We start from the raw sequence: 26,628 nt of genomic DNA on the forward strand, positions 1-26,628 counted from the left end.
CTTATTTCTCTCAAGGAACTACTTGGCTGGCCCTGTTGTAATCACAAATATCACTATATTGCAATCGTGATGTTTAAATTATCACTTACTTTACTGCTAATAAAGAACATTATGTGTTTTTGTACATGTGTAAAACTAGGCCAGGAGCTCCTTGAAGGTCATGAATATGTCATTTACCTTCTTTTCCAAGTGCTGGCACATTGAAAATGCAAAATAATTGTTTCATTTTTGTTGACTAAGAATGAATTGTAAAGGATAGATTCTATTGTTTATTAAAGTAGCAATCACCCTGTTGCAAATGGCAGGCACAGAAGCAGGCACAGAATTATCATTCTACTTTCTAACTAACGGAAAGGATTTTTTTTCCTAAAATAAATTTGAAGGAGATGACGTAGCTGATTGCTACATGCAGGCACTTTTTGTATACATAGAATATTTCAGAAAAGGCTCTGCGCATTTGGCCATTCTTTAGGTCACTGAGGTTACATCTTGTATGTCAAGCAGAAGCTTTCACTCTCCCGGAATAATTGAAAAGAAGGAAGGTCAAATCATCTCCCTAGGCCCACAAGGCCTTCAGGGCAGGTTCAGGATAAATTCATGGGCACAGCCAAGCAGCTTCTCTCTTGTGTGAGTGTGTTCCATCGCCTGACCTTTTCAGAAACCTCACTCTCTCTGGCACTCCCGTCTTTGTCCATTCTGGGCATCTTTTGACTTTTCATTCTCTTGAACAGAAATGCAGTTCTCCCAACTGATTGAAAATATGTAGCACTGAATAGTGTGCCTTCTCCCTGCAGACTGTATCAAGTGAAAGAAAAGGGAAAAATGATGACTAATATGAATGCAAAACTCTCTAATTATTTTCATGACCGTAGTTTTGTGGAATAAGAAGTTCAACTCTGTTCCATTCATTCTTACAAAAGGTGTCAGCTCTCAATTTTCTTTGAGAATCTTTTCTTTGTTTAACTACAAAGCCTTCTTTTATTGTCATGGAAACCATCACTGCAATACTGGCATTTCTTCCAAAATTATTTAAGATAGTCAATCATGTTATACAACATAAACATGATACTGAGAAAACTACAGCAGATGCAGCAGAGAAAAACTCATTTGCATTGCATAAGTGACATTAAAGGGAACATTGAGAAGCCTTTATACCAAAGAAGGGATTTATTCAAGCTGCTGTGATGGTGTAAGAAGGAAAGACACTTTTCACTGGACAAGTGAGTGCCATTAAGACACCAAACATAAATGATGTGATTTCTCAATTCTGATTATGAAATAAATACACCTGAAAATAACTTAAATAAAATTTAAAAATCCCTTATAGTGTATTCACAGAGTAGTGGAATATTGCATGCTTGACAATATGGTTTCTATATCTAGAAGTGATTTGAGCAACACACAAAGTTTGTTGTTAGGCATTCTCTGTTTAAGTAATTGTTTTTTATTTGTTTTATTCATGTTTATTTTCTGACACATTGAATTAACAATTTGTATATCCTTTTGTTTATCCTTGCCAATAGTAGGTGCTTGATGCGTAAGTGTTACAAGTATGGACACCAGCATGGAGTATTACATACCTAAACCTAAACTGTAAAATGTTGCCACAACATATTTTGGCAGTAGCAGCCATATTTTTGTCTTCTAGTCATTTATTTCTCTCTCGCTTAAAAGCCGTCTTGTCTGCCCCCAAGTGATGGAATTTTTGGAACTTTATCGTTGTCCTCAAATAAAAGAAACATCTTTTCTATAAATTTACAGTTCTGAATTTGATTTTGTTTTGTTTTATTCCTATTGCCTCACATCTTTATATATTTCCTTGCTGTTTGCCTTATTTAAAACTTCCTGAATGGGAGTCTAGGAATATTGTGTACATTAGCCCCAAAGAAATTGCAAATTATATTTTTGGATAAAAATTCATGATTAGAAATGATTTGGGGATTTTTGTTGGTTACCAAATATTAAGAATCAGTCATTATGCATTTGATGTTTAATGCAGAATATGACTCAAAATGGATTACTTAACAGAATTAAATAAAATTATTTAATGAAAACCTAATTTAGAGATGGAATTTATAATGCATTTGTAAAACAAACCTTCTCTCCTTTTGTACTTTACTGGGAAGCTTTGCAGTGGCCTCCTGGTTTGGATGTTTGCTAGTGTACCAGAGAGTGCCTCCAATCTGCCTTGCATCCTTTCTGCCATGTCTTCTCTCAACAGACCCAAAATCTGAAAAACATTTCCTAACTAATGGAATGCAACGATGGCTTTTTCAAAAAGACAGGGGGAAAAGATCCATCATTTTCTTTAACATATTATCGGACTCCTATCCAGATTTCCATCTTCTATAACAGTAAATAACATAAATAGAATATTATGAGTTTATTGATTAGTCTGGCAAGAATGAATGGAGAACTTTCTCTCTGTGTGAGGCACTGTACCACATGAGAAAAGTGTAGATATGAAGAAGACAGAATCCCTGCCCATCAGTGTTTCACCACTTTCTTTAAAATGTCACTGCATTTGTAGGCTTTCATTTTCCCTTATTTATGTGTAAAAGTAAACTTCAAAATTCAAAAGTTGATTATTATACTTACTTAAACAAAAACTTCATAATTTATTAAGATTCACAACTACTCAGTATTGTGAGGCCTTCTGATATAAAGTGGCACATGTGATGTGTCTTTTTTGATTTATTAAGTTCTGCACCATTTGAAATTTTATTGAAGAGAAAGCCATGATATATATTCATGGAGAAAGCAAAATAAGCCGCTGGATGACCTGCAAATGGATTGCTGGTTATCCACATTACTAATGTTACTCATTAATCATAGCAGCAGAATCGTCAATGATTAATTGAAATTAATTAATAACAATTTAAACCGTAGAGTAGCTGGAATTCACTCAAATGTAAACTATGTGAATATATCTGCTAGTAATATATATACACATACATATATGAAGATATACATACATATATACTTTTTTAGAATCATTTCAAAAATTGTTTCACATAATATAATTTACTTGTGGATGTAAGTGAACACATGTCAATAAAAACAGTATTTCACTGATGAACATTTGGTAGCAACATTCAGAAAACCAGACATCATAGTATGCCATTAAAACACCACACAATGAATAAGACACAAACTCATAAACATTCACTTTATTGTTACTGATGACTGAGTGGGAATTTATTTGTGATCTAAGACTTCAGATCAAGGTAAGAACCAGGACCACCCAAGCACAACAGTAGTAAACTAGAAAACTTCTAGATGGCAGGGACATGAGATGAGTTTTCCAGTGTCCTGGAGAGCTAGAGGGAGAGGTATTACCAGAGACAGCTGGGCATTTCTCTCCCTCAATTGACAATGTGACTGCGATGCTGAGTGTTGCTCAAGGGCCAGCACTAACTAATGTTTCTAAACATTCCCCTGAACAAAAGTGCGTAGAAGTTCTCCAAAAGGTCAGTAGTATAGCAAGATTTGTCTGTTTATTCAACTGTGGAGAGACTCTGCCTGCATGGAGAGGTCAGCTGTTCCCTATCAGGACAGATGGGTGCAAGGGAAAGGCCAGGGCCAGAGACGGGCTAGGACAAGCCATTCTGCCTGGCCTCCAGTTCTAAAGTCATCTCACTTCTGCTGAGGTCTGCATCCTTGGCCACATAAATCGGGAAGTTTCACCTGGTCTGTATATATTTTTTCTCTTCCTGCCCACTCACAACTTAACTGGGATGCTGTGAAAGCATAGTCCAGTGAGATCCGTGTGCATTAATTAATTGTAAAATGAACATGTTTTCAAAAGTGTTTGCAACTTGATGGAACTATAGCATTCTCATTTATTTTCTATCTTCTGCAATAATTAGTTCTTATTCTTTTAATGAAGTGCGCTGTATCATGATAACTAAGTCATTAATTCTTAACTAAGTTACTTTTATGTCCAGAAAGCAATATCGTTTTAAATTATGATTGTTCTTTCATGAGCAATTGCTATTTCTAAATAAACTATTTAAATAGGCATTCATAACCTGTTTACCACCATGTCTTAACCTACTACCCTGGGACTATGGGAAATATCTTAACTGTCTCTGGGCCCAATGATTTTTGCAGGCTCTAAAGACAAATTCACTCTTCACCTCTTAAAGTGGTTGCAATGAAAATACTCTCCTGGTCATGGTTGTCACTCTTGGTCTGCTTCACACTCTTCATATTGAAGCTGTAAACTTCAAGGAGACGTTTTTACTCTAAAATATGAGATCCGTAAATATCAGTTTTATAGTAAACAATGATTCTATGAAATACACAACCTTTGATGTTGCACTGTATTGATTCTTCTTACTAAAGTGCTTAAAAAGATTTTTTTCTGATTTCCTGCAGATGCATATACAACCTCAGAGGTCACTTATATTTGGACTTACAATGCATCTGATTCAGTGCAAGTTGCTCCCGATGGCTCTAGATTAAATCAATATGATCTGCTGGGCCAATCCATTGGGAAGGAGACAATTAAATCCAGTACAGGTTAGTAAAATGAAGAAAAGCTAATTCCTAAGAAAATTAATGGGTTCAAGTCATTGGAGATGTCAGTTTTCTAAAAACCTCTTGTTCTTGGGGTCCAAGAACTAGCAGCATAGCCTGTGCTTGGGAACTTTTTAGAAATTCAGAGTCTCAAGCCTGACTCCTTACTAAGTCAGGATCTGCATTTTAACAGGATTTCAAGGAGACCCCAAGGTGTGCATTAAAGTTTGAGAAACACTGGCGTAAAATATGCTACATATTCAAAGCGTGTGTGTCTTCTCAGATAAGCCAGTTACTTTCAAACAGGCTTATAATTTTCCTAGTTTTCTAATTATTTTCCCCCTAAAGCTGACACTCTTTCTAAGGGCCACACTCATCTAAGGAAAAGCAGCTGTGTGGACTAATGATCGTACATCTGGCAGATGTAAACCCAGAGAGCAGAAAGGAAAGGAGCTCTGAGGATAGAATAGAGCTGACTGAAGTGAATTAGAGCGGACATACAGCATTGAGAAATTCAGAATTGGTAACAGTTCTGGGGTTATAAGTAGAAAATCTGGGCCAGCAGATGAGACTTGGAGATATGGCCAGAAATCCACACTTTAAAGAGCCAGAGAGAACTGGACTGAGTTGGAACAGAGGCTTGAGGTTAGTACCAGTGGAGATGAGGGACCAGAGTTAGTAAGATAATTTATGGCAGAGAGCATTTATGAATTCTGTACCCACTTGGTCAATAAGCATGACCTAGAGAGAAAAATGAATACCATACCATGGGACATGCAGTACAAGTTTCTTGGTAATATTAAAATTCTCTTTTAAATACTTGTGCTATGCTAAGCAGGCATTTAAAGGTTATTTACTTTTCATAGCATATCATGTGATAAGTTCTTTTTTTATAATCATGGACTGTTCTTTCTCTAATCCCTTCCATTTCCAAAATGTTCAAACTATTGACTATTACAGTTCCTTAAGCTGTTTAAATTTTTCTTCCAGGTGAATATACTGTAATGACAGCTCATTTCCACTTGAAAAGAAAAATTGGGTATTTTGTGATTCAGACCTATCTGCCTTGCATCATGACTGTCATTCTCTCCCAAGTGTCATTCTGGCTTAACAGAGAATCTGTGCCTGCAAGAACGGTGTTTGGTGAGTGACTAACTACACACTTGGTTGTACAGCACGTTATCTTTTGTAGCCTGCTTTCAAAAGCATTCTCTCTCTCAGTACTCACATCAGTAATTTGTAGGATGTGGGGTAGGGAGTATTGTTTCACCTTCTAGACGAGGAAACTGTGGCTCGGAGAGTAAAATACAGAGTCACTGCCACACTGTTAATAAGGGATATTAACAGTACTCAGATCTTCTGGAAATACGTTGTATTCTTTCTCTTAAATAATTTTGCTTCTCAACATTTGTCTCCGGTATAAGGAAAATACTCTTAGAGGTTTTCATTTAGAGTATAACAATACCATATTTCTAAGCTTTCCATATTTGTTTTTGTTGTTTTTAGATAGACAAAGATGATCTTAATAGTTTAAGTTAGAGAGAGAAAGAAAGAGAAGGAAAGAGAGAGAGACCCCTTCATTCACTATGATTAGTGTGTTTATTAACAAAGTTAATTTTCTTGATTTACACTACGCAGGGGAATTTGGTTACTGCTCTTTGGATGTATGAACTAGGCTGAGCACACTTTGTGACGAGGTAGATTACCTTTGCATATTTAGTACACTCATTCATTTAGAAAACTTATTGAGAATCTACTCTGTCACATACTGCACCAGGTCGTAGAGATGCAAATACATATAAAATATAGTCCTTACATTCTACTAGCTCAGTATAGTGGAGGGCAACAGAATAAGCAGAAAAGATAATGGCAACGCGAGATGAAGGCATTATAAAAGAGCTATATACATGTTGTTCTAGAAAACAGCAACGTGGATCCTCTCTAAGAGAACTGAGTAAGTAGCTGAGTTAACATCTGAGCTAAACTTTGAAGGATGAATAGGAGTTTCTCAGTCAGAAGAGATGGAGCAAGATCCTAGACAAAAAGAATAGATTTTGCAATGACATCGAGGGATGAAAGAACATAGTGTGTTTACTGACAGTGAACTGTTTCAAGGTCAGTGTAGATGCAGATAGAATTATAGTTTGACGCTTAGATGAAAAGGACCTGGTAGACCATGTTAATGCAATGTACCTTTATCTTGCTTTATCTTGCTAGGCTATAGCAAGCCACTATAGTGTTGTGAGGTCATAGACGTGTGTAAAACTCTCAGAGCAAGCCTGGTATTTAATATGTGCTGTCTAGCTGTTAGCTATTTTTATTATTAATATGATCCTATTTGTACTTCAGAAAGATATGCCATCTTTGTGGAAGATGAATTGGAAAGTGGAAATAACCAGAGGCAGGAAGAAAAGTTAGGAGGCTACTGAAATAGTCCAGATGAGATATGATTAGATCATTCCAAAATAAGGCAGTAGAAATAAAGGAAAAAGACACAGGGTCAAAGGATGTTTGAGAGATAAAACCAATGGACTTGGTGAACATATATAGTGAGTAGACATAAAAGAATAATTTAGGATAATGTTTTTGTTTTTCTGCTTCAATACTTTAAGTAGATAGTGTTGCCATTAATAGAAGCAAGGAGAAGGGAGAGGAAAAGTAGGAAAAGGTAATGTAGTTTAAGTTATGTGGATTTGGAAGTTCCTTGTGATATCAATTTGATGTTTAGTAGACCAGTAGAAATTAGTGTATGGAGCATAGATGAATTAGGGAATGTCATATAAATATGAGAATCATTAGCTGAAAGTTAATAAAACTTACAAATCTAGAGCTTATCTCCTAGATAAATTAGGTGACTCAATAAGTGAACAGAGGACAGAATCCTTAAAAATGTTAAAATTGTAGGATTTAAGAGATAAAAAGGAATTAATTGAAATACTCAGAGAATTAGGAAGGAAACTAGTAGAGAACAATATAGTAAAAGGAAAAGAGGAGAATTTCAAAATATATCATACAGACACACAGTCACGCACACATACACAGCCATTTTGGATCTTCACTGTCAAATATGCACAGATAACTCTAAAATGCGTTGAGTGAAGTTGACTAGAAGAAGGTCGCTGACACTAATGAATCCAATGAGAACAGTTGCTTTGGAGTAAAGTCAGATTAAAACGGGAATAAGAGGTAAGAAAGAGGAAGAGCTGGTGTAGAACAAATTTTGAAGGAGAGAGAGAGAAAGATTAAGGTAGCTAGAGAGAGAAGTGAGTCGTTATTATTATTAATATATTATTATTAGCTTGGAAATTTGAACAACAGGGGCAATGACTTTATGTCAAGTGACATACTAAACATGTCACTACTTCTTTACTTCTTATTATATCCATGAAGTAGATTATAATATCCCTCCTTTAAACAGAAGACTCATGGAGACTCTAAAATTTTATCTTGTCCAAGCTCTTGACCTTACTCCAGAGCCTAAGTTCTTTCAACTACACTATGCTGCCTTCATGTTTCTCTTTTAAGTGGAAGAGTTCAAGAAAGAAAAAGGATACTTAAGATATAGAAGAGGGAGAGATTTCTGAAGTATTCTAAAGAAAATACTTGGAATGGAGTTGGGTTCACCAGTAGAAAGAAAGAATCCTGCCTCTCCAACATAGAATGGAAGGAACTCAAAATGGGCTTTGTTGGTGCTTTCCTCTTTCCAAATCATCACGTGACTATTTAACAAACACATAAAAAATTTCTTTATCTTGGAAAAAAGGCCTTTTATTATTACAATATTGGAGGAACAAGTTTGCTTAGAGGCTTAAGTCACTAATTATAAGTATGATATAGACTGTAAATAACATCAAGAAATACTATAATAAGTTAAAATTACAACGAAATTGTGTAAGATAGATAACAGAACCTTTTTGCAGTTGAGATTTGATGGGGAGTTTTAGAAATCTCTAAACAAACACGTTATGCATTAGGGATAGGAAATGGAAGGAAAGAATGGAGAAGAGAATAGAAAGAGCATTTTTTCTTTTAAAATGTATGTACACGTATAGAAAAGTTAAAAATATATACATTTAGGAACAAAATTTAAATTTTACACTTTATGCTAGAGTTTTATTAATTTGGGTTAATCGTATGACTGCAGTGGCTGGCTTGAAATTTATCGGGATATGTCTGTAAAATCAAGTTTAATTAAACATTGTTAACATTTGTTTGTTATGACAATATCATCCATGTTTTCTTTGCACTAATATCACATATTTATGATCTATTTATTCTATTTCATTGCAGAACAATTGAAATAGTTTACAGAGTACTGTATAATTTGGTTATTTTCCAAATACAAGCATTATTCAATTATTTTTTGTCCTCAGTGAATAAGCAGTTGATGCTTTCATAAGCCACAATTGAATTATGTAGAAAAATACAATACTTATAGTTCATAATCCTTTAAGAATTGTGCATTTACAAAATAATAAAATGAAACTATATCTAACAATTAAATTTAGGTCTACATTAGGATATTATAGAGAATTCCAAGAGACTCTTCAATTCAAATTGATAGATAATTTTCAATATGAAGTACATGATATATTAATGCATTAATATATTTACTTGTTAATGCACTAAATAGTTCAAAAAAGACTTTCCTTCCATCCTTCTTCTATGGTGCTTGGTAAATGTCCGCATCTGCCAATTATTACATTTCATTACAGATATTTGGTTTACATGCATGTCTCAGTCTTCAGACAGAGAGTTTCTACACACAGCTATTAGCATAGAGCTTGGCACATGGTAGGTGCTATAAATATATGATGAATGAAAGACAAATAACTGGGCGGAGGGATAATAAAGTGATCCATAAAAATGAGCATTCTTCCATATTAAACTCACTGAAGAAACAATATTAAAAAATAAGAATATGTTCAATTCTAAGCAACAATAAATGTTTTTTCAATATTGTGGGTACAACCAACAAAACAAACAAAGCACACATATACTCCTGCACATACAGAACTACAAAAATTTAATCTGTAAGAGAAACGTATATTGAGAGAATTAAAAAAACATGTGGGAATGTGAACAAAGAGATGAGCACAATTACAGAGAACCATCTAGGAATAATGAAAGTACCAAACAAGAAAACCTGCAGAAGTGGTAATGAAAGAAACAGGTACAACCCGGCAACAGCAAATATACATTCTTCTGAAGTGCATGAGGAACATTCTCCAGAATAGATCACATGTTGCATTGTAAAACAATTCTCGATATATTTTAAAAGGCTGAAATAATACAGTTTCTTCTCTGAACACATTGAAATGAAGCTAGAAATCAAAAACAGAATGAAACTAGAAAAGTCACTACTATGTGGAAATCAAACAATACACTCTGATCCAATGCATCAAAGAATAAATCACTAGTGAAATCAGAAAATACTTTGAGATAAATAAAAATGAAAACACAGCATACCAAAACATATGGGATGCGGTGAAATCGGCATTCAGAGGGAAATTTATAGTTATAAATGCCTACGTTAAAAAAGAAAGAAAATCTCAAATCAATAATCTACCTTTATACTTTTAAGGGATAGAAAAAGAAGAGAAAATGAAGGCCAAAGCCAGTAGAGGGAAGGAAAACATAAAGATTAAAGCAGAGATAAAGGAAATAAAGAATAGAAAATAGAATCAACAAAACCGATGTTGGTTCTTTGATAGATTAACAAAACTGATAAGCCTTCAGCTAGACTAAGAAAAACAGAGATAATTCAAAAACTAAAATCAGAAATGACAGTGAACACATTACTACCAATCGTAGAGTAATTAAAAGGATAAGAGAATAAGATGACAATTGTACACCAATAAATTAGATAATCTGCATGAAATGGACAAATTCCTAGAAATGCACAAATTAACAAACCTGACTCAAAAAGAAACAGAAAATCTCAACAGATCTACAACAAGCAAAGAAATTCAGTCAGTATTCAGAAGCCCCCAACAAAGAAAAGTGTTGTACCAGATGGCTTTACTGGTGAATTCTACCAAACATTTGTAGAAGAATTAATACCAAACCTCTTCAAATTCTTACAAAAAAATGGAAGATGAAAGAACACTTCCTAACATTCTACATGTCCAGCATTACCCTGATACCAAAGCCAAAGATACCACAAGAAAAGAAAACTACAGATCAATATCCCTTATGAATACAGATGCAAAAATCCTCAATAAAACACTAGCAAAGTGAATCGAATAGCATATTAACAGATTATGCACCATCACCAAGTGGAATTTATCTCAGATATACAAGAGTAGTTTAACCCAAGAAAATCAATTGATATAATATACCGCATTAACAGAATGATGAAAAAAAACCCACACATGCATTATTATCTCAATAAATGCTGAAAAAGCATTTAACAAAATTTAACACTTTTCCTGTTAAAAAGAAACAACCTCAGAAAACTAGGAATAGAGGAGAATCTCCTTAAGATGAAAAAGGACATTTATGAAAACCCCACAGCTAACATCACTTTCAATGGTGTAAGACTGAAAACTTTCCCGCTAAGATCAGGAACAAGAAAATAAACCCTGCTTTCACTAGTTATTCAACATTGTGCTGAAAGTCCTAGCCAGAGCAAAAATTAGTCAAGAAAAAGAAATAAAAGACATCCAAACTGGAAAGGAATAATTTGGAAAGGAAGAAGTAAAACTATATTGCATATGGTTGTGTAATATATACTGAAAGAATCAAAACTACTAAAGCTAAAAAACAAATTCGGCAAAGTTGCAGAGTACATGATCAATGCACGAAAATTAGTTTGAATCTTAACACCAGCAATGAATAATTCAAAAGGAAATTAGGAAAATAATTCCGTTTACAATAGCATCCAAAAGAATAAAAACACCTAGGAATAAATTTAACAAAGATGAAAGACTTGTCCACTGAAAACTACAAAACATTGCTGAAAGAAAAAAGAAGACCTAATTAAATGGAAAGACATCCTATGTTCATGGATTGGAAGACAATACTGTTAAGATGGCAATAATCTCTAAAGCAATCTGTAGATCCAATCCAATACCTACCAAAAGTCCAATGGCCTTTTTCTGCATAAATGGCAAAACTGATCCTCAAATTCATATGGAATTACAAGGGGTTACAAATAACCAAACAGTATTGCAAAAGAAAAACAAAGTTGGTGGATTCAGATTTCTCAATTTCAAAACATACTACAAAACAACATTAATCAAAACAGTGTGGTAATGATACAAGGATAGACATACAGACCAATGAAATACAATTGAGAGTCTGGAAACAAACTCAAACATCTGTAGCCAACTGATTTTCAGTAAGGGTGTCAAGACCTCATAGATGAGGAAATAATAGTCTCTTCAACAAATGGTTGCTGGTTGGTTGTATGACCAACACATGCAAAAGATTGAAGTTGGACCCCTACCTCACTCCAGATACAATTAATTCAAGTGGATCAAAAACTGTAATATCAAATCTAAAACAATAAAACTGTTAGAAGAAAACATAAGAATAAACGTTTATGATCCTAGCAGTGGATTCTCAGTAGATTTGACACCAAAAGCATTAGTAACAAAAGAAAAAATAAATTGGATTTCATTAAAATTGAAAACTATTGTGCATCAAAGAACATTATCAATAATGTGAAAAAATAACTTACAGAATGGGAGAAGATATTTGTAAATCATATATCTGATAAGCATTTAATTTCCTGAATAAATAAACAGCTCTTACAACTCAAAAATAAACTCAAAGAAATGGATTTTGTAAAGGGGCAAAAACTTGAATGGACTTTTCTCCAGAGAAAGTATACAAACGGCGAACAAGCACGGGAAATCATGTGCGACATCATTGGATTTAAGGAAATGCAAGTCAAAACCACGGTAACATACACTTCACCTTCACTAGGGTGACTATAATAATTTAAAAAAACGGGAAATAAGTGTTGGCAAGGATGTAGAGAAATAGAAACCCTCATATATTGCTGGTGGCAATGTAAAATGCTGCAGCCTCTGTGGACAACAGTTTCATATTTCCTCAAAAAGTTCAAAAGAGAGTTATCATACAACCCAGCAATTTCACCTCTAAATATATAATCGAGTAATGAAAACATATGTTCACCTGGAAACTTGCACACAGACATTTGTAGCATCATTCCCAATAGTCAAAAGGTGGAAATAACCCAAGTGTCCATCAATGGGTGAATGGATAGCCAAAATGTGGTATATAGTTACAATGAAACACTATTCATCCATAAAAAAGATTAAATCCTGATACATGCTACAACATGGATGAAATTTCAAAAACAGCATGCTAAGTGAAAGAAGCTGGATGCGAAAGGTCGTGTATTTTATGATTCCTTTCATACAAATTATCTAGAATAAGGAAATTCATAGACGCGTAAAGCAGTTTAGAGGTCTCCAGTGGATGGAGGCAGGGCAGAACAGAGAGTGACTACTTCCCAGGGATAGGATGCTCTTTCGGGGTGATGAAGACGTTGTGACACTAGAGAGAGGTGGTCATTGAAGAATATGTGAATACGTAAATTCCCCTGAATTGTACACTTTAAAATGGTGAGTTGTATGTTATGTGAATTTTAAAGTAATTTTAATAAGTCATGAGTTGAAAGAAACAGCATTGAGTGACTACAACAAGGGTTTCCCAGGATCTAGACTGAAAGCAATCTTCTCAGATACCTATTTCCAAATTTGCAAATTATTGAATCAAAGACAAAAAAATTTTTTTTTTAAAGATTGACACCAGAGCTAACATCCGTTGCCAATCTTTTTTTTCCCTTCTTCTTCTCCCCAAAACCCCCCAGTACATATTTGTATACTCTAGTTGTAGGTTCTTCTGGCTGTGCTACATGGGACGCTGCCTCACCATGGCTCGATGAGCGGTGCCATGTCCGCGACCAGGATCTCAACCAGCGAAACCCTGGGCCGCCAAAGCAGAGCACACGAACTTAACCACTCGGCCACAGGGCCAACCCCCTAAAGACAAAAAAATTTGTAGTGCCAAAAATAACAGAAGGTTTTCATTCAGATGACTTAAAAAATAGAACTATGTGATTTTTGGAGCACAAATAATGCAGAAAAAAAGTTTAATGGAAAAATTATACAATAATTAAAAACAGGAAGGAAATGACTAGGACAGAATTGATATTCCAGAAAGATCTAAATTTATATGTAAATATATGACAAATTAGGTAAAATAAAATAATTAAGTATTTGTTTGATAAATGTGAGGAAAGTAAAATATTGCATTGAAGTAAAGACAGAGATTTGGTAGCATAAATCACATAAATGCATATGTTAAAAGCAGCCAATAGAAAACTCTACCTGTCTAAGTATAGAGGAGAGGTTATTAGACGAACAAATATTTAACTTTGAATCGAAAGAATGTGTTAGTGTCAAAGCTGGTGGGTTTAACTATAACAAATGCTCAAAAGTTTTTAAAGATTGGTAGTCAATAAAATGTATATAAAATTAAGAATCCAGGCTAGAGGCTGGCCTCGTGGCGCAGTGGTTAAGTTCACATGTTCCGCTTCTCAGCGGCCTGGGGTTCGCCGGTTCAGATCCCAGGTGTGGACATGGCACTGCTTGGCAAAAACCATGCTGTGATAGGCATCCCATGTATAAAGTAGAAGACGATGGGCATGGATGTTAGCTCAGGGCCAGTCTTCCTCAGCAAAAAGAGGAGGATTAGCAGTAGTTAGCTCAGGGCTAATCTTCCTCAAAAAAAAAAAAAAAAAAAAAAATCCAGGCTCTCTTTGAAGGTGTAAATTTTTATATCAGTTATTTACAGTACAGAATTAAGGATCAAAAAGTCATATTTTCATGTAAATTGAGACTGTTAGATGGTAAACATTCTTAGTATTATCTCCACAAGTTATTCTGTGTAAAGCTTGTAAATAATATAATTCTGTGTGAGTGTATGTGTGTGTTTGCAAGTAAAAGATAAACAAAAATCCTATATCCTGTCTGGAATGAGACTTGAAAGCCCCCCAGCCTCCTTATTCTACACCTTTATTCCATTCTTCATTGTATTCTGCCTCCTTTTGAGTTTGGCCGTTCGTCGTCTGACTAATAGACAGCAGTTACCTAAGCAAAAGTTTCTACCTTCTCAAATTTTTGTCTCTGAATTCACAGACAGATTTACAAGCTGGTGAGAGATCATTAAATCATCTTCCCTCCTCCTGCCTCAAGGCTTTCTGTGACCCATAACCCACCCAAGGAAAAAAACTATTACAGTTAAGAAATTAATATGACCTGGGAGAGAGATGTTAAATTTCCCAACCTTGGAGGTCTGGTTTCATGCTGTGAATAGAATAAGAAAACAGAGCAGACAAGACAGTAGGCAGAGGAGTTGAAATTAGAATGTGCACCTCTTGATATTAGAGACTTTGCTCCATTATACTGGGTTTTAACTATTCATTTTCTGTGTATTGCATTTATTCTGTGGTTTTGTAGATCCAGCTTGATATTTTTCAGATATTTCTTCAAAGGGACTGCCCATGTATTTTGTGATGATAAAAGCCTCTTTTGACTTCTCTGAATGTTCATGCTTAGTTCATTCAACACGAAGAAATACTTATTGAGCACCTATTTATCGGCACTGTCTAGATGTTCGGGACACATCCTTGAGCAAAAACCAAACACGATTCTCTTCATGATGAGGTAGCTGCTCTCTGTTGCCAATAGTGTAAGAAAGCACTTGGACAACTTTTAACTTTATACCCCAGATTTTGTGCTTTTAAGGCTCCCGTGAGTAGACAATACATTCACAATTTACAAACCTCATTTCGTGTTTGTAAAAACATACAGCTTATTTTGTGAAATTGTGGTTTCTGGTCCTTTCAGTTACTTATTTGTTAATAAGTAACTTCCTAACTTATTTGTTAATAAGTCTACTTCAGAACTTCATATAAATAAGTAATAATCATAAAGAATTTGCCAATTATTGTCTGTATATTTGAAGCCAAATGATTTTTCAAATTTATGAATGTTTACATGTGAATATATGACTGTAATTTTAACTATGAACATATGAATAAGCTTACGCATTTATATATAAGAAATATGCCCTGATATTTTTGTCTTAATATTATAATCTGTATGGAACAGAAAGTTTTTTCTCATTCCTTTGCTTTCTTAGTGCTTTTCTCAGCTCTCATCTTCTCAGAGGCCTGACAACCTATCATAATTTGAACTGCTTCCCAATCCTGACTCTTCTGCCCCCCCGGTCCTACTCTATTTTTTTCTTCATTGCACATATCATCTTCCAATATTTTACATAAAAATCTGTTTTTGTTTAATTTCTGTCTCCCCCACTAGAATTTAAATTTCAGGAGGGCAGTTATTTTTGCTTCTTTTTTAAAACTGTTGAACAATAAGTAAATTAAACTGAGACAATAAGTAAATGGAAAATGATTTTAGGTAGATAGATTCATACATACATACATATATAGATGATAGATGATAGAGAGAGAGAGAGATACAAGTGATAGATACTTAACACATAAACATTTGTTAGTTCAACAGGAGTTAGATTAGCAAAACCACAACCATACAGACTAAAAATGTAGCCAAGGTAGTTTCCTAATTTTCTTAATTAGGAAATCAGAATGTTACTTCCAAAAGAAGGTTGAATGGATGTTAGGTAAAAAGTGAATAAATTAAAATTATCCATTGCAATAGGTAGGCCGACTATGAAGTTTAGAAGGAACACAGTCCAGAGGGCTGCAATCACTCTGGCGCTAACTATAAGTTCAGGGGCTCCCCAAATCCCCCTCAGGGCTGATAATTCACTAGAACGACTCCCAGAACCCCTGAAAGCTCTTACGCTCACAGTTAGGGTTCATTACAAAGAAAAGATACAGATTAAAAATTAGCCAAAAGAAGAAGCGCATAGAGTTGAGTCCAGGAAAAGTGCCAAATGCAGAGCTTCCGTTGTCCTCTCCCGGTGGAGTCATGGACAGCATTGCTTTCCTGGCACTGATGTGTGACAGCACATACAGAATGTTGCCTACCAGGAAAGCTCACGTGCACCTTGTGCCCAGAGGTTGTCTCGGGCTCTGTCACATGGGCATGGTTGACTAGTCTTATGGCTCATCTCAGTTCAGCTCTTCTGGAGGTCAAGCTGATATGGCATGATCCCAGACCCCCACCCTAAATTCAGTTGTTACTATCTGGCTGGATCAAAGCCCCAGGCAAACAAAGTTACTCCTAAGCGGTTTGACATTCCAAGGCCTACAAGTTATTCCCAGAAGCTGAGGGCAAAGGCCAGACCTCTCTTGGGGTAAGCTTAAAATTCTTTATTGCCCATACAATATGCATTATAAAGCCAAATATTAAATATCTAACTATTACATTATCATTCTGAACTATCATTTTATCTGCTTCCTTTGTACCTTTATCAGTATTGTCTCTGGTCTTCTTCCTCTCCTTCTCCATCTTTCCTTCCCTTTATGCTGGTTCCCTCATCATTGTCTAATTCCCCATAGGTCTCAACATTTAGTCCTACTCTGGGACATATTTTTCCCATTACTGGCATTCCAAAAAGTTGCTTAATATTAGAAACGTCTTGTTTACAGTGGAATTGGTGAGTGAAAAATATGCTTCTTCATTTAGTTCTAGAAAGTCACACAGAAAATGGGCTCTGTGTACTTGTTGTGTGAAACTCAGCTACATACTGTGGGTGATCATAAAATTAGTAGATAAGAAGAACAGTCCACTGTAACTTTTGAGAACCCAGTCATCTAGTAAGTTTACCATTGGTTAATAAAGAGAGAATCATGATCTGAAGTAATGAATATAGAATTTTTTCTAACACTATTGAGTACTTACTACATGTTTGAAAGAATATGGCAGCAAAATGAAAAGAGCTTCTGTCGGATCCTGACTCCACTTCTAGGTTAGGCAACTGTGTGACCTCTCTAAACTCTAGATTTTCTCTGCTGTAAATGGATATAAAACATATGGTATCTACCTCATAGGGATGCTAAGAGGCTCAATCAAACAATATGTGTTCAAGGTTTCTTAAATCTTAAAGTAAACATATACTTTTGTTGTTTTATATGTTCAACAAATAGCAAGTTTGAGTATTTCCTGAGAACCAAGGATATTGTAGAATGTTCTGTGAATCCAAGTGGTGTGTGTGTATGTGTGTGTATGCTTCTTTCCTGAATTCAAATTCCTTTAGCCTGAGTTTATAATCTCCAGTTCTACAAAATTTTAACTACTTCCCATATTCGTATACAAGGCCATTTCTTACATTTACTTTATCTGGACAAGCTGCTGAATACCATAGAGTTACACAGAACTTAAAGGATGATAGATATAGATAGATAGGTAGATAGATAGATGATAATTTATGGATAATAAAATGTGTTTATCTTTTATTGTCCACATATATCAAATCATGTTTGCATGTGTATATGTATAGATTGTAATAGTTTCCAGTGTTTAAAAAAGGGTGATTGAAAAATCAGAAAATTTGGTAAAAGAGGGACTCGTCTTCTTGCGTGGCGACCCTGGACCGGAACTGAGCAGCAGCAGTCCTGTTGGCCGTGCCCCTGTAGTTTGTCTCATCCCCAACCACTCCCCATTGCCCACCTTCCTTATTTATTTTCCATGCCTAGGCTTTGTGGACTTTGGAATTTGCAGCCTATGGATCAAAGCATGCAGAGATAGGAAAGAGTATTCCATGAGAACTGGGTGAAAAAGCAAAAGCAAAGAGAGAGAAAGTCAAACTCATAGAAACAGAGACTAGAATGCTAGTTGCCAGGGGCTGGGAGTGGGGGTGGGGGCATCGGGAGAGGCTGGTAAGAGGGCACAAACTTTCAGTTACCGGATGAGTAAGGTCTGAGGATCTAATGTATAACATGGTGACTATAGTTGATAACACTCTATTGTATAATTGAAATGTGTTAAGGGAGTAGAACTTCTGTTTTTAATAAAAAAGAGAAAAAAGGGGGAAATATGTGAGATGATGAGTGTGTTAATTAACTCTGTGGTGGGAATCCTTTCGCTCTATATCAATTTGTCACCTTGTACAGTTTGAATATACAATTTTAGTTGGCAATTATACTTCAATAAAGCTGAAAAAATTAGAAAAGAGAGAAAATCAGAAAGTCCCCTGGGTACAGGCTCAAGAGTTGGGGCAGCCTTGGAAGGAGACAGAGATGGCTTTAATTGGAAAGTAGCGAGGAGGTGGCTGTGGGAGTGGAGGGCCTGGGTGGTAGCAGGATAGAGAAGCCGAGAACAGAAAGCCTGTGCAGGGCAGCAAACAGTCTCTGCAAAACTCCTTCCAAATCACTGTCTTCCCCGGGCATGGGCTGCGGAATGCTAACAGGCGGCACACCTGGCAGCCCAGAATTGACTTTGGCACAAGGCAGCTCATGCTAATCAGCAAGCTGCCAGCCCACCGGCCGCCCTCCTTCCCGCTGTCAGAGGCTCAGCCCAGTCAGCCACTGCCAATCAGGAAAGTGACTGAAGCACAATACAGTAATAAGCCATGGCAAGGAAAATTAGAAAGCTTTCTAGTTCCACTCTAGAGGCGGGTTTAGAAGTTGTTTCAGGAATAGAGCTGGGCTGCTGAGGGTTCATTGATGAGAAAAAATTATTAGTAAGGGTATAGGAAGAGAATTAAAAGTATATGCTATTGTTTTGTCCATGAATTGTTTTTTGGATTTTTCCAGGATGTACAAATATCACGTCAATACAGTTATGAACATTCAAGTCACAAGGGCGGGTTATCCAATCCCATCTCTTACACTGAAATCCATGTAGTCATTGTGACAAGAAAAAATTTTAAAACAGCATTTATTAAGCACCTTCTATGGTTCACATACTGTGATAGGCGCTTCAAATTTACTTGTTTAATTCTGAAAAAAAAAAAACCATCCCTGGTTAGGAAAGTAACTATCCCCCCTTTTTCAGACAAGAACATTGAACCCCGGAGATGTTAAGAGGCTACTCTGTTATCAGATAGCAGGTCAGTTACAGAAAAAAATTGACCTTACAGCTCTCTGACTCTAATGCTCTCACTTTTTCTACTGCACCATTAGGCCATCAAACTATTTTTTACTTTCTTTTTTTTTTAAGAGCCTGGAGTCAGAAATATCCCAGGTGATTGCTTCCTACATGGGTAATTTCTGTTTGAGAGTCAGGCTAAGCAAACATATCAAAACTTGAGGTGAACATTCAGATTTGACTTCTCCTAGTTAACTTTCGGTATCAGCAGCCTCTGATTGAAGTCGTTCAGACTCCTTGCCCTATTCCTCGCCCAGAAATCGATGCCGTCAGATTATAATATAGCAACTAATACATTAAATAGCTTTTCCAAGTTTGTTCATTTCCAGGTGTCGTATTCTGCATTTTATGCAAAATTAACCTAGTTAACCCAAGTCTTTATAGAGAATATGAGGGAGATTTCTGGTTTTCAAGGGAACAGTTTTTTTGTTCTTGTTTTGTTTTGATTTTTTTTTTGTAAGCATAGTTTTTGTTTTCTTCACTTAAACTTTGAAATAACAGAGTGGAAAATAATAGCTTTTTCAACTCTGATTATTCTACTATTTATACAAGTTTAGGTCATTAAATATTTAGTTTTACTATAGGAAAATTTTGAGTGCATTTTTATTCTTGGTTTTTTAACTCTCCAGAAAAAGAATGAAAACTATTACTTATTTTCAAATACATCCCAGTCTTTTAAGGAAACGTCTTCCGCTTGGGTGACTTTTTTGTGATAAAAATTCTTTAATAATACATTATTCATCACAAATAACATAATATCTCCCCAGTTAAATCACCTCAGGGAGCTAGAAGAAATCACCAAAACTATTAACATTTGAACATTCACGCTGCATTTTATAGCAGTGCAATTACAAGATTGAAATAGTAAAAGAATTTGACAGCAATGAGGCGTTTTATAGGAAAGTGTTTTCTGTGGTCTCTTGTTCTTTTATTGCCTTATTGTCATCATACTGAATATATTATTTTCTTTTAAAGTCATGAAATGAGAATATTACTGTCTTAGTTCAAACTGCTTTAACAAAGTGCCATAGACTGGGTGGCTTATAGACAAGAGAAGTTTATTTCTCACACTTCTGGAGGCTAGAAGTCTGGGAACAGGCCGCCAGCACAGTGGGCTTCTGCTGAGAGCCCTTTATCAGGTTGCAGACTGCTGCCTTCTCATTGTAGCCTCACGTGACGGAAAGAGAGTGAACTAGCTCTCTGGCTTCTTCTTGTAAGGGCACTAATTCCATTCCTGAGGGGTCCGTTCTCATGACCAAATCACCTCCCAAAAGCGCCACCTCCAAGTCCCATCACATCGGGGGGTTAGATTTCAACATATGAATTTTGGGGGATGAGAGACATGCAGTCCATGACAAATACTGTAACATTTAGCAATTGTATCATATTGGACCTCTTGGGTAACGGAGCGGAGGTGTAGGGGTCCCCAGAGTGGTATCCATGGCAGGTTGTATCCAACCATTTTCAGATTCAACGTTACCTTATTCCAGAACTTCCACCTCATTCCTGATTTAATTTGAGATTAGATGTGAACCAGGCTAGATTTCTTGGAAGTCACCTCTCAAATGTAATAGATTATGATTGATGGATAGTTCTTGCAAGAGATTGGTCTTAAGTCATAATGGCACTGCTGAATATATTTGATAACTTCAGGCTATCAAATTATGCTTAATTAAGGAGCTGAATCATATCCTTTAAGAAATCTAGGTACACAGTAGTTTAGTCATAACGACGATGGATTTGAGACCAAAAGTATGTATATCCACTCTGAAAACATTTCAACCATTCTTGGAACAACGGAAGAAGGGAGGGGAATCTGGTGCAAGGCAGTGCAATCCCTAAGTGTCCTTTGATTTTTCTTAAACCACCACTAGATGGGACTCTTGCATCCTTGGTTTGGATTCTGAGTTGCTTTATCCACACTTTGGGGGCCCAGAAATAACACAGAAGCCATAGTGCTCTTTCGTTGACATGTTCTATATAAGACATTTGCATATATTATTTAAGGTTCAAGTCTATAAGATGTGTTTTATAATTCCCACTTTAGAGATAAAATCACTGAGGCTCAGAGACAGAGAGAGACAGAGAGAAGGGAGAATTTAACATCTGTTGGGCAATTCTGTATAGTAGGCATATGTCCTCATGCTTTATCCTTCCAACGACCTGAAAAAATATCATTTCCATTTTGCAGATTGGGGGAGGGGTTGAAGCTTAGCAAAGTCACATACTGGCTGTGGCAGAAGCAGAATCCAAATCCTTGCCTGATTGTAGTGCACATTTGTCTCCGTGCATAGCCTCCATAGTCTCTGTGCAAGCAATTTAAACACTTTAATGTGTAATATAAATTTACAATATATAAGGGGATGCAGCAGTAAAATGCAAGGATAAGATGCATGATATTGAAAAATATATGATATGGACATGTAATTGGGGTTGAAAAGGAATACCATTTACAGATTAGCCAGTATGAGATAGTGAAGAGTGCCTGGGTTTGTATCCCACTTCTACTACTTGCTAACAGCATGATCTTCAGCAAGGCACTCAGTCTTACTTAGCCTCGGTTTCCTCATCTATAAATGAGGGTAATAATAATGCCTAACTCACAGGGTTGTTATGAGGATTAAGCAAATTAGTACATGAAAAGTTCTGATGATAGAACACGGCATATAGTAGGTACTTCTAAGTGATACTTTTTATAATCCTATCTAGAGTAATGTAAGAAAATGAGATTTATGTGCAAAAGACATCAATTTGTAATATTTTATATCACATTTATATTATGATGTTGTGATTAACCCACTGTTTTATTCTAAAGCTTACTAGATTCTTAACTTGTATATTTCTTCTTATAGAATCTGTAAGTATGGTCCCCCAGTGTTACTGTTCACAGTTTTTTAAATTAATTTTTTCATTCTGTGAACCAACAGATGAGTATTTACTGTTGCCAGAATATGAGTTAGATGGCAGCATTTTAAAAAGACACGAAGAGCCACATACCCACAAGCTGCTCAGAGTGCACAGGAGTGAGAGAGACATGTAAATAAATAAGTGAAGTCAAGGATCATAGATGCCAGGAAAGAAATATTCCAAAATAAGCTAAGGGCAAAAAGAAGGAAGCAATTATATCTGAAGAAGTCAGAGAAGCCCAAAGGGAAGAAGAATCAAGTCAAGCCTTGCAAATTAGCATAATGGAAAAGGCCATTTTCTAAGCAGAGGGTACACAATTGTCAAAAGCAACACGGAGCATATGGAAAACAACAAATTATTGATGGTGTGTCTCAGGCCTGGGATTCATTTGTTTGTAAGGATGGTTAGACGGACAGAGGACACTTCACGTACAGCCTTACATCTGATGCTAAAGCCATGGAAACTGCTTGAAGAGTGTTTGCAAGGGAATGTTTGATGTATTTGAGTTTGGGGAAGACTATTATAGAGAATATTTTATAAATATATTGAAATTGTATGAGTGATACAGGGTGACTAGTTAAGAGATAATAGACATCATCTGGGTGAGAAGTAATGATGGCCTAAAATAGGACAATGAGTATTGGTGGAGAGGGAGTTATAGATTTGAGGGATGCTATGGAGGGAGAATATGCAGGATGTGATGAATCTGAAAGGGAGAGACATATAGGCATTGCAGAATACTTGTAGATTTCTAACTGAGTGACTAGAGAAATGTAATGTTACCCCCTACAATGGAGAATTATGGATGACTAAATAGATTTTGGTTTAGACTATAGACTCAATAATGAATGTTTTAATTTTGAGATTTCTGTGGGATTCATACTCTGTCGGATGTACTGTCTTACCTTTCTTGGTTCTGTTCTACACAGTGTGACAAAAGTGATCTTTCTAAAACTCAAATCTAGTTAGAAAACTCTCTTCTGCATGAAACCTTTCCATGACTCTACGTTGTAGCCATTGACTGAAACCGTCCCCATGATTATGAGACCTTCATGAGGCCTCCCCACCCTGACCTATTGTGAGTCTACCTTTTGCTGTTGACCTACATGAGACCTAGGAACATGCTGTGTCTTCATTGAACGTATTTCCCAGACTCTTCAAATTTCCTTTTGTATATCACTTCCTCTAGAAAGCCTTCTCTGACTTCAAGCTCTTGGTACCCTTTAGATAGTCTCAGAACACCCCATACCTTCTCCATCACCTATTATGCTGTCTGTGTAACTTGCCTATCAATTATCTGCATCTTCCAATAGATTTTATTTTCCCAGAGCATGTAATTCTTGTTTTTCATATACTCATGTCTGACAAAGTGACAGGCATATAGTAAAATAAACACATTTTAATAAAAAAAGAATGTCATATAGGAGGCTCAATAAATTTTTGAGTCCACGTGGAGATATCAAGAAGATGGTCAGTTATTTGACACGGGAGCTCATAAGATACATCTTTGAAGATCTTCTTCATATGGGAGCAGGTTAAGAAATGAGAGTAAATGAAAATGTCCAGAGAGGGCGGTAAAGTAAGAAGAATAGAAGAGTGGTATGTTACTTTGTGGAATATGAACAATTAAGCGACTAGTGGTGAATAACAGCCTACGAAGCGAACAAAAGAAGAGTGGTCAAAAGATAGAATGTGCATGGAATCGTAGTAACTCAAGAATCCCTGTTTAGATGGGACCAAACTGTTTGGAAGTAGGACTTGGGACTGTCTTGAAGCTGCGTTTGCATAGGGAGCACATTGGAATGGCTTGCAGGAGGCCAATGTGTGTTTGTTGAGTTTTGTTTTATTTATTAGCTAGTTTGGTATTTTAGAGGGTCAATATAAAACACTCTTTTCTTCATCTCCCAAATATTCAACCAATTTACACAGTCTGTATCAGACAATCACAGGCGTCCCTGTGTCAGAGATGATTAGTTGCCTCCTAATAACTTACAGAACAATAAAAGTCTTGCTTCTAACTGTGTACGTCAAGTCAAGACTACGTTTCTCTGCCTCCCTTATGCCAGATGTGGCTGTATGACTAATTTCTCAAAGACATATGAGTAAAAATTAGGTGTATAATTTCCAGATGTGACCTTCTTCTTGGGAACATGCCCTGAAAGTGAAAGAATGTGCCTGTCCTCCTCTTCCCTTCTCTTTGCTGGAATGTAGACCAAGTGTTGGAAAGCCCACCTGAGCTTCAGGATCATGGACAATACGTTAAAAATGGCAGAGAAATAAGAAAGAGGAAGCCTAGACCTCTGATACTAAAACCATCCTACCTTTGGATGTCTTGTGCCACAGTTGTTAAGTGAGAGAGCGGTGGGGGGAAGACTTCATCGAATCTTGTCTGCTTTCCTACTGATCACTCCAGAGAATAGTCTTTAGTTGGTGCTTAGCTTAATGCCTTTTTAATACTTAACTATAACTCTGTGTTATATGGGCATATATATAGAACTATTTGTTATATATAGGTAATATTATATACACAACTATATTTGTTATATATAACTATATACTAAATATACATTTTGTACTATATACACATATTATATATATAAAGATTACATATATCAAATTTTGAATAGGCTTATTAAGCATATAAAATGTTAATTTAAAAACTTACAATGATCATACATATTTTTAATCCCAAATCCTCAAAGGCACCCATTTCCCTAGTCATTGAATTTTGGAAAAAATAGCTAGCATCAGGCTATTTTTGTGTATTTACATATTTAACCTCAAACACACAAAAATGCGCTGTCATTTCTGTGTCTCTATCTGCATAAATAGGTGTATTTGCTTCCTAATCTATATTAATTCATTCATTCAATTCAAAAATATGTGCCAGGCACTGTGCTAGGCCTTGTAGATACAAAGTAAATGAGATTGATACGGTCCCTCCTACCCTCACAGAAATACAATCTGTTTGAGGAGATGGCCAGGTAAACAGTTGCATATATTATGATACGGTATGTTCTGTGAATATGCACGGTGCTCTCTGATGACATGCAATGAGCACTCAACCCAGATTTGGAATATTAACTTATCCTCACAGTTTGAGGCTCCACCACTGATTCCCCAGAGTTCCTGAATATTCATGTGCATATGTGTATGCACTTTCACATTCATACTGATTGCAAATAAATTTCCGTCTGTATCCATGAAGATTTTTAACATCTTACTAATTTAACAGCTAGTGTGCATAGATGTTAAATTACTATCAGTAACATTACTGTCTGAATTTCCTTCCTACTTTCAATCTTAAAATACGATTTTGCTTATGCCCGTGGTAAAAGCGTTAAGTAATTTGGCCAAATTTTATAGGTCGTGTTTTTGCCGAAAGTATAATCAAGCCAGTTAGTGGGAGAAAAATATCAGACAAGCTAATTAAATAAATCAAGTACATACATCTGAATTAAAAATTTGGTTGATTTCTTGAATTTTTCTGTTTTTAACAAATTATTTTAAAATGGTGTAGTCATGACGATATTATAACGATACTCTGAGATTCTGTTATAATTCATTTAAATTAATTTTTATATGCTTTCAAAGTTCACCTTTTAAGATTCAGTTAGCAGGAACACAGTGAACGGTTGGAGCATCTGTGTTTCAAATTTAATTATGTTAGCCAAATTCAGAGATTTGTGAAGTTGCCTTGTTGACTCTCAGTCATCTGCTGCTATCCGTTCATTCTTTACTTCCAGAAGGTTGCCTATGTTATATATTGATTCATTTTCTTGCTGAGTATTACCCAGTTTTTCTGATTATCTATCAAATTCAGCTGTCCAGAACACAACCATAAATCCAGAAGAAGAAAATAAATAGACATTGGAGTAAGAACATGAGAAGTTATAAACCTCATGTATTAAAATCGAGGCACTAAGCTTCAGATTTCAGCGCTGACATGTGAAGAGCTGGCAAGTTGTCACTCCCATCCTTATAGCAGGAAAACGCTGAACAAACTGAAAATTAAAGACTTTTATTGCATTCGTAAGAGAATTGCAGTGACAGGAAAAGTGCCATCCCAAACTGTGAAGAGGCAGGCACATTCAGAGACACACAGCTAAGGATTTTTTTACCTGGAAGAGATGCTGCTGAA

The 26,628-nt window shown here is 35.8% G+C and overlaps 1 protein-coding gene across 4 annotated transcripts in view; it reads left to right on the forward strand.

Moving 5' to 3' along the window:
* GABRA2 (gamma-aminobutyric acid type A receptor subunit alpha2) overlaps window positions 1-26,628 on the forward strand; it is a 129,837-nt gene that overhangs the window by 73,850 nt on the left and 29,359 nt on the right. For all 4 annotated transcript variants that reach the window (XM_070262501.1, XM_001496096.7, XM_014738841.3 and 1 more), the window contains 2 exons: window positions 4,381-4,524; window positions 5,512-5,664. In XM_070262501.1, coding sequence (XP_070118602.1) covers window positions 4,381-4,524; window positions 5,512-5,664 — 297 coding nt within the window. The remainder of the gene's footprint in view (window positions 1-4,380; window positions 4,525-5,511; window positions 5,665-26,628) is intronic.

This window comes from Equus caballus, chromosome 3 (assembly GCF_041296265.1).
Source record: "Equus caballus isolate H_3958 breed thoroughbred chromosome 3, TB-T2T, whole genome shotgun sequence".
NCBI classification, from domain to species: Eukaryota; Metazoa; Chordata; class Mammalia; order Perissodactyla; family Equidae; genus Equus; species Equus caballus.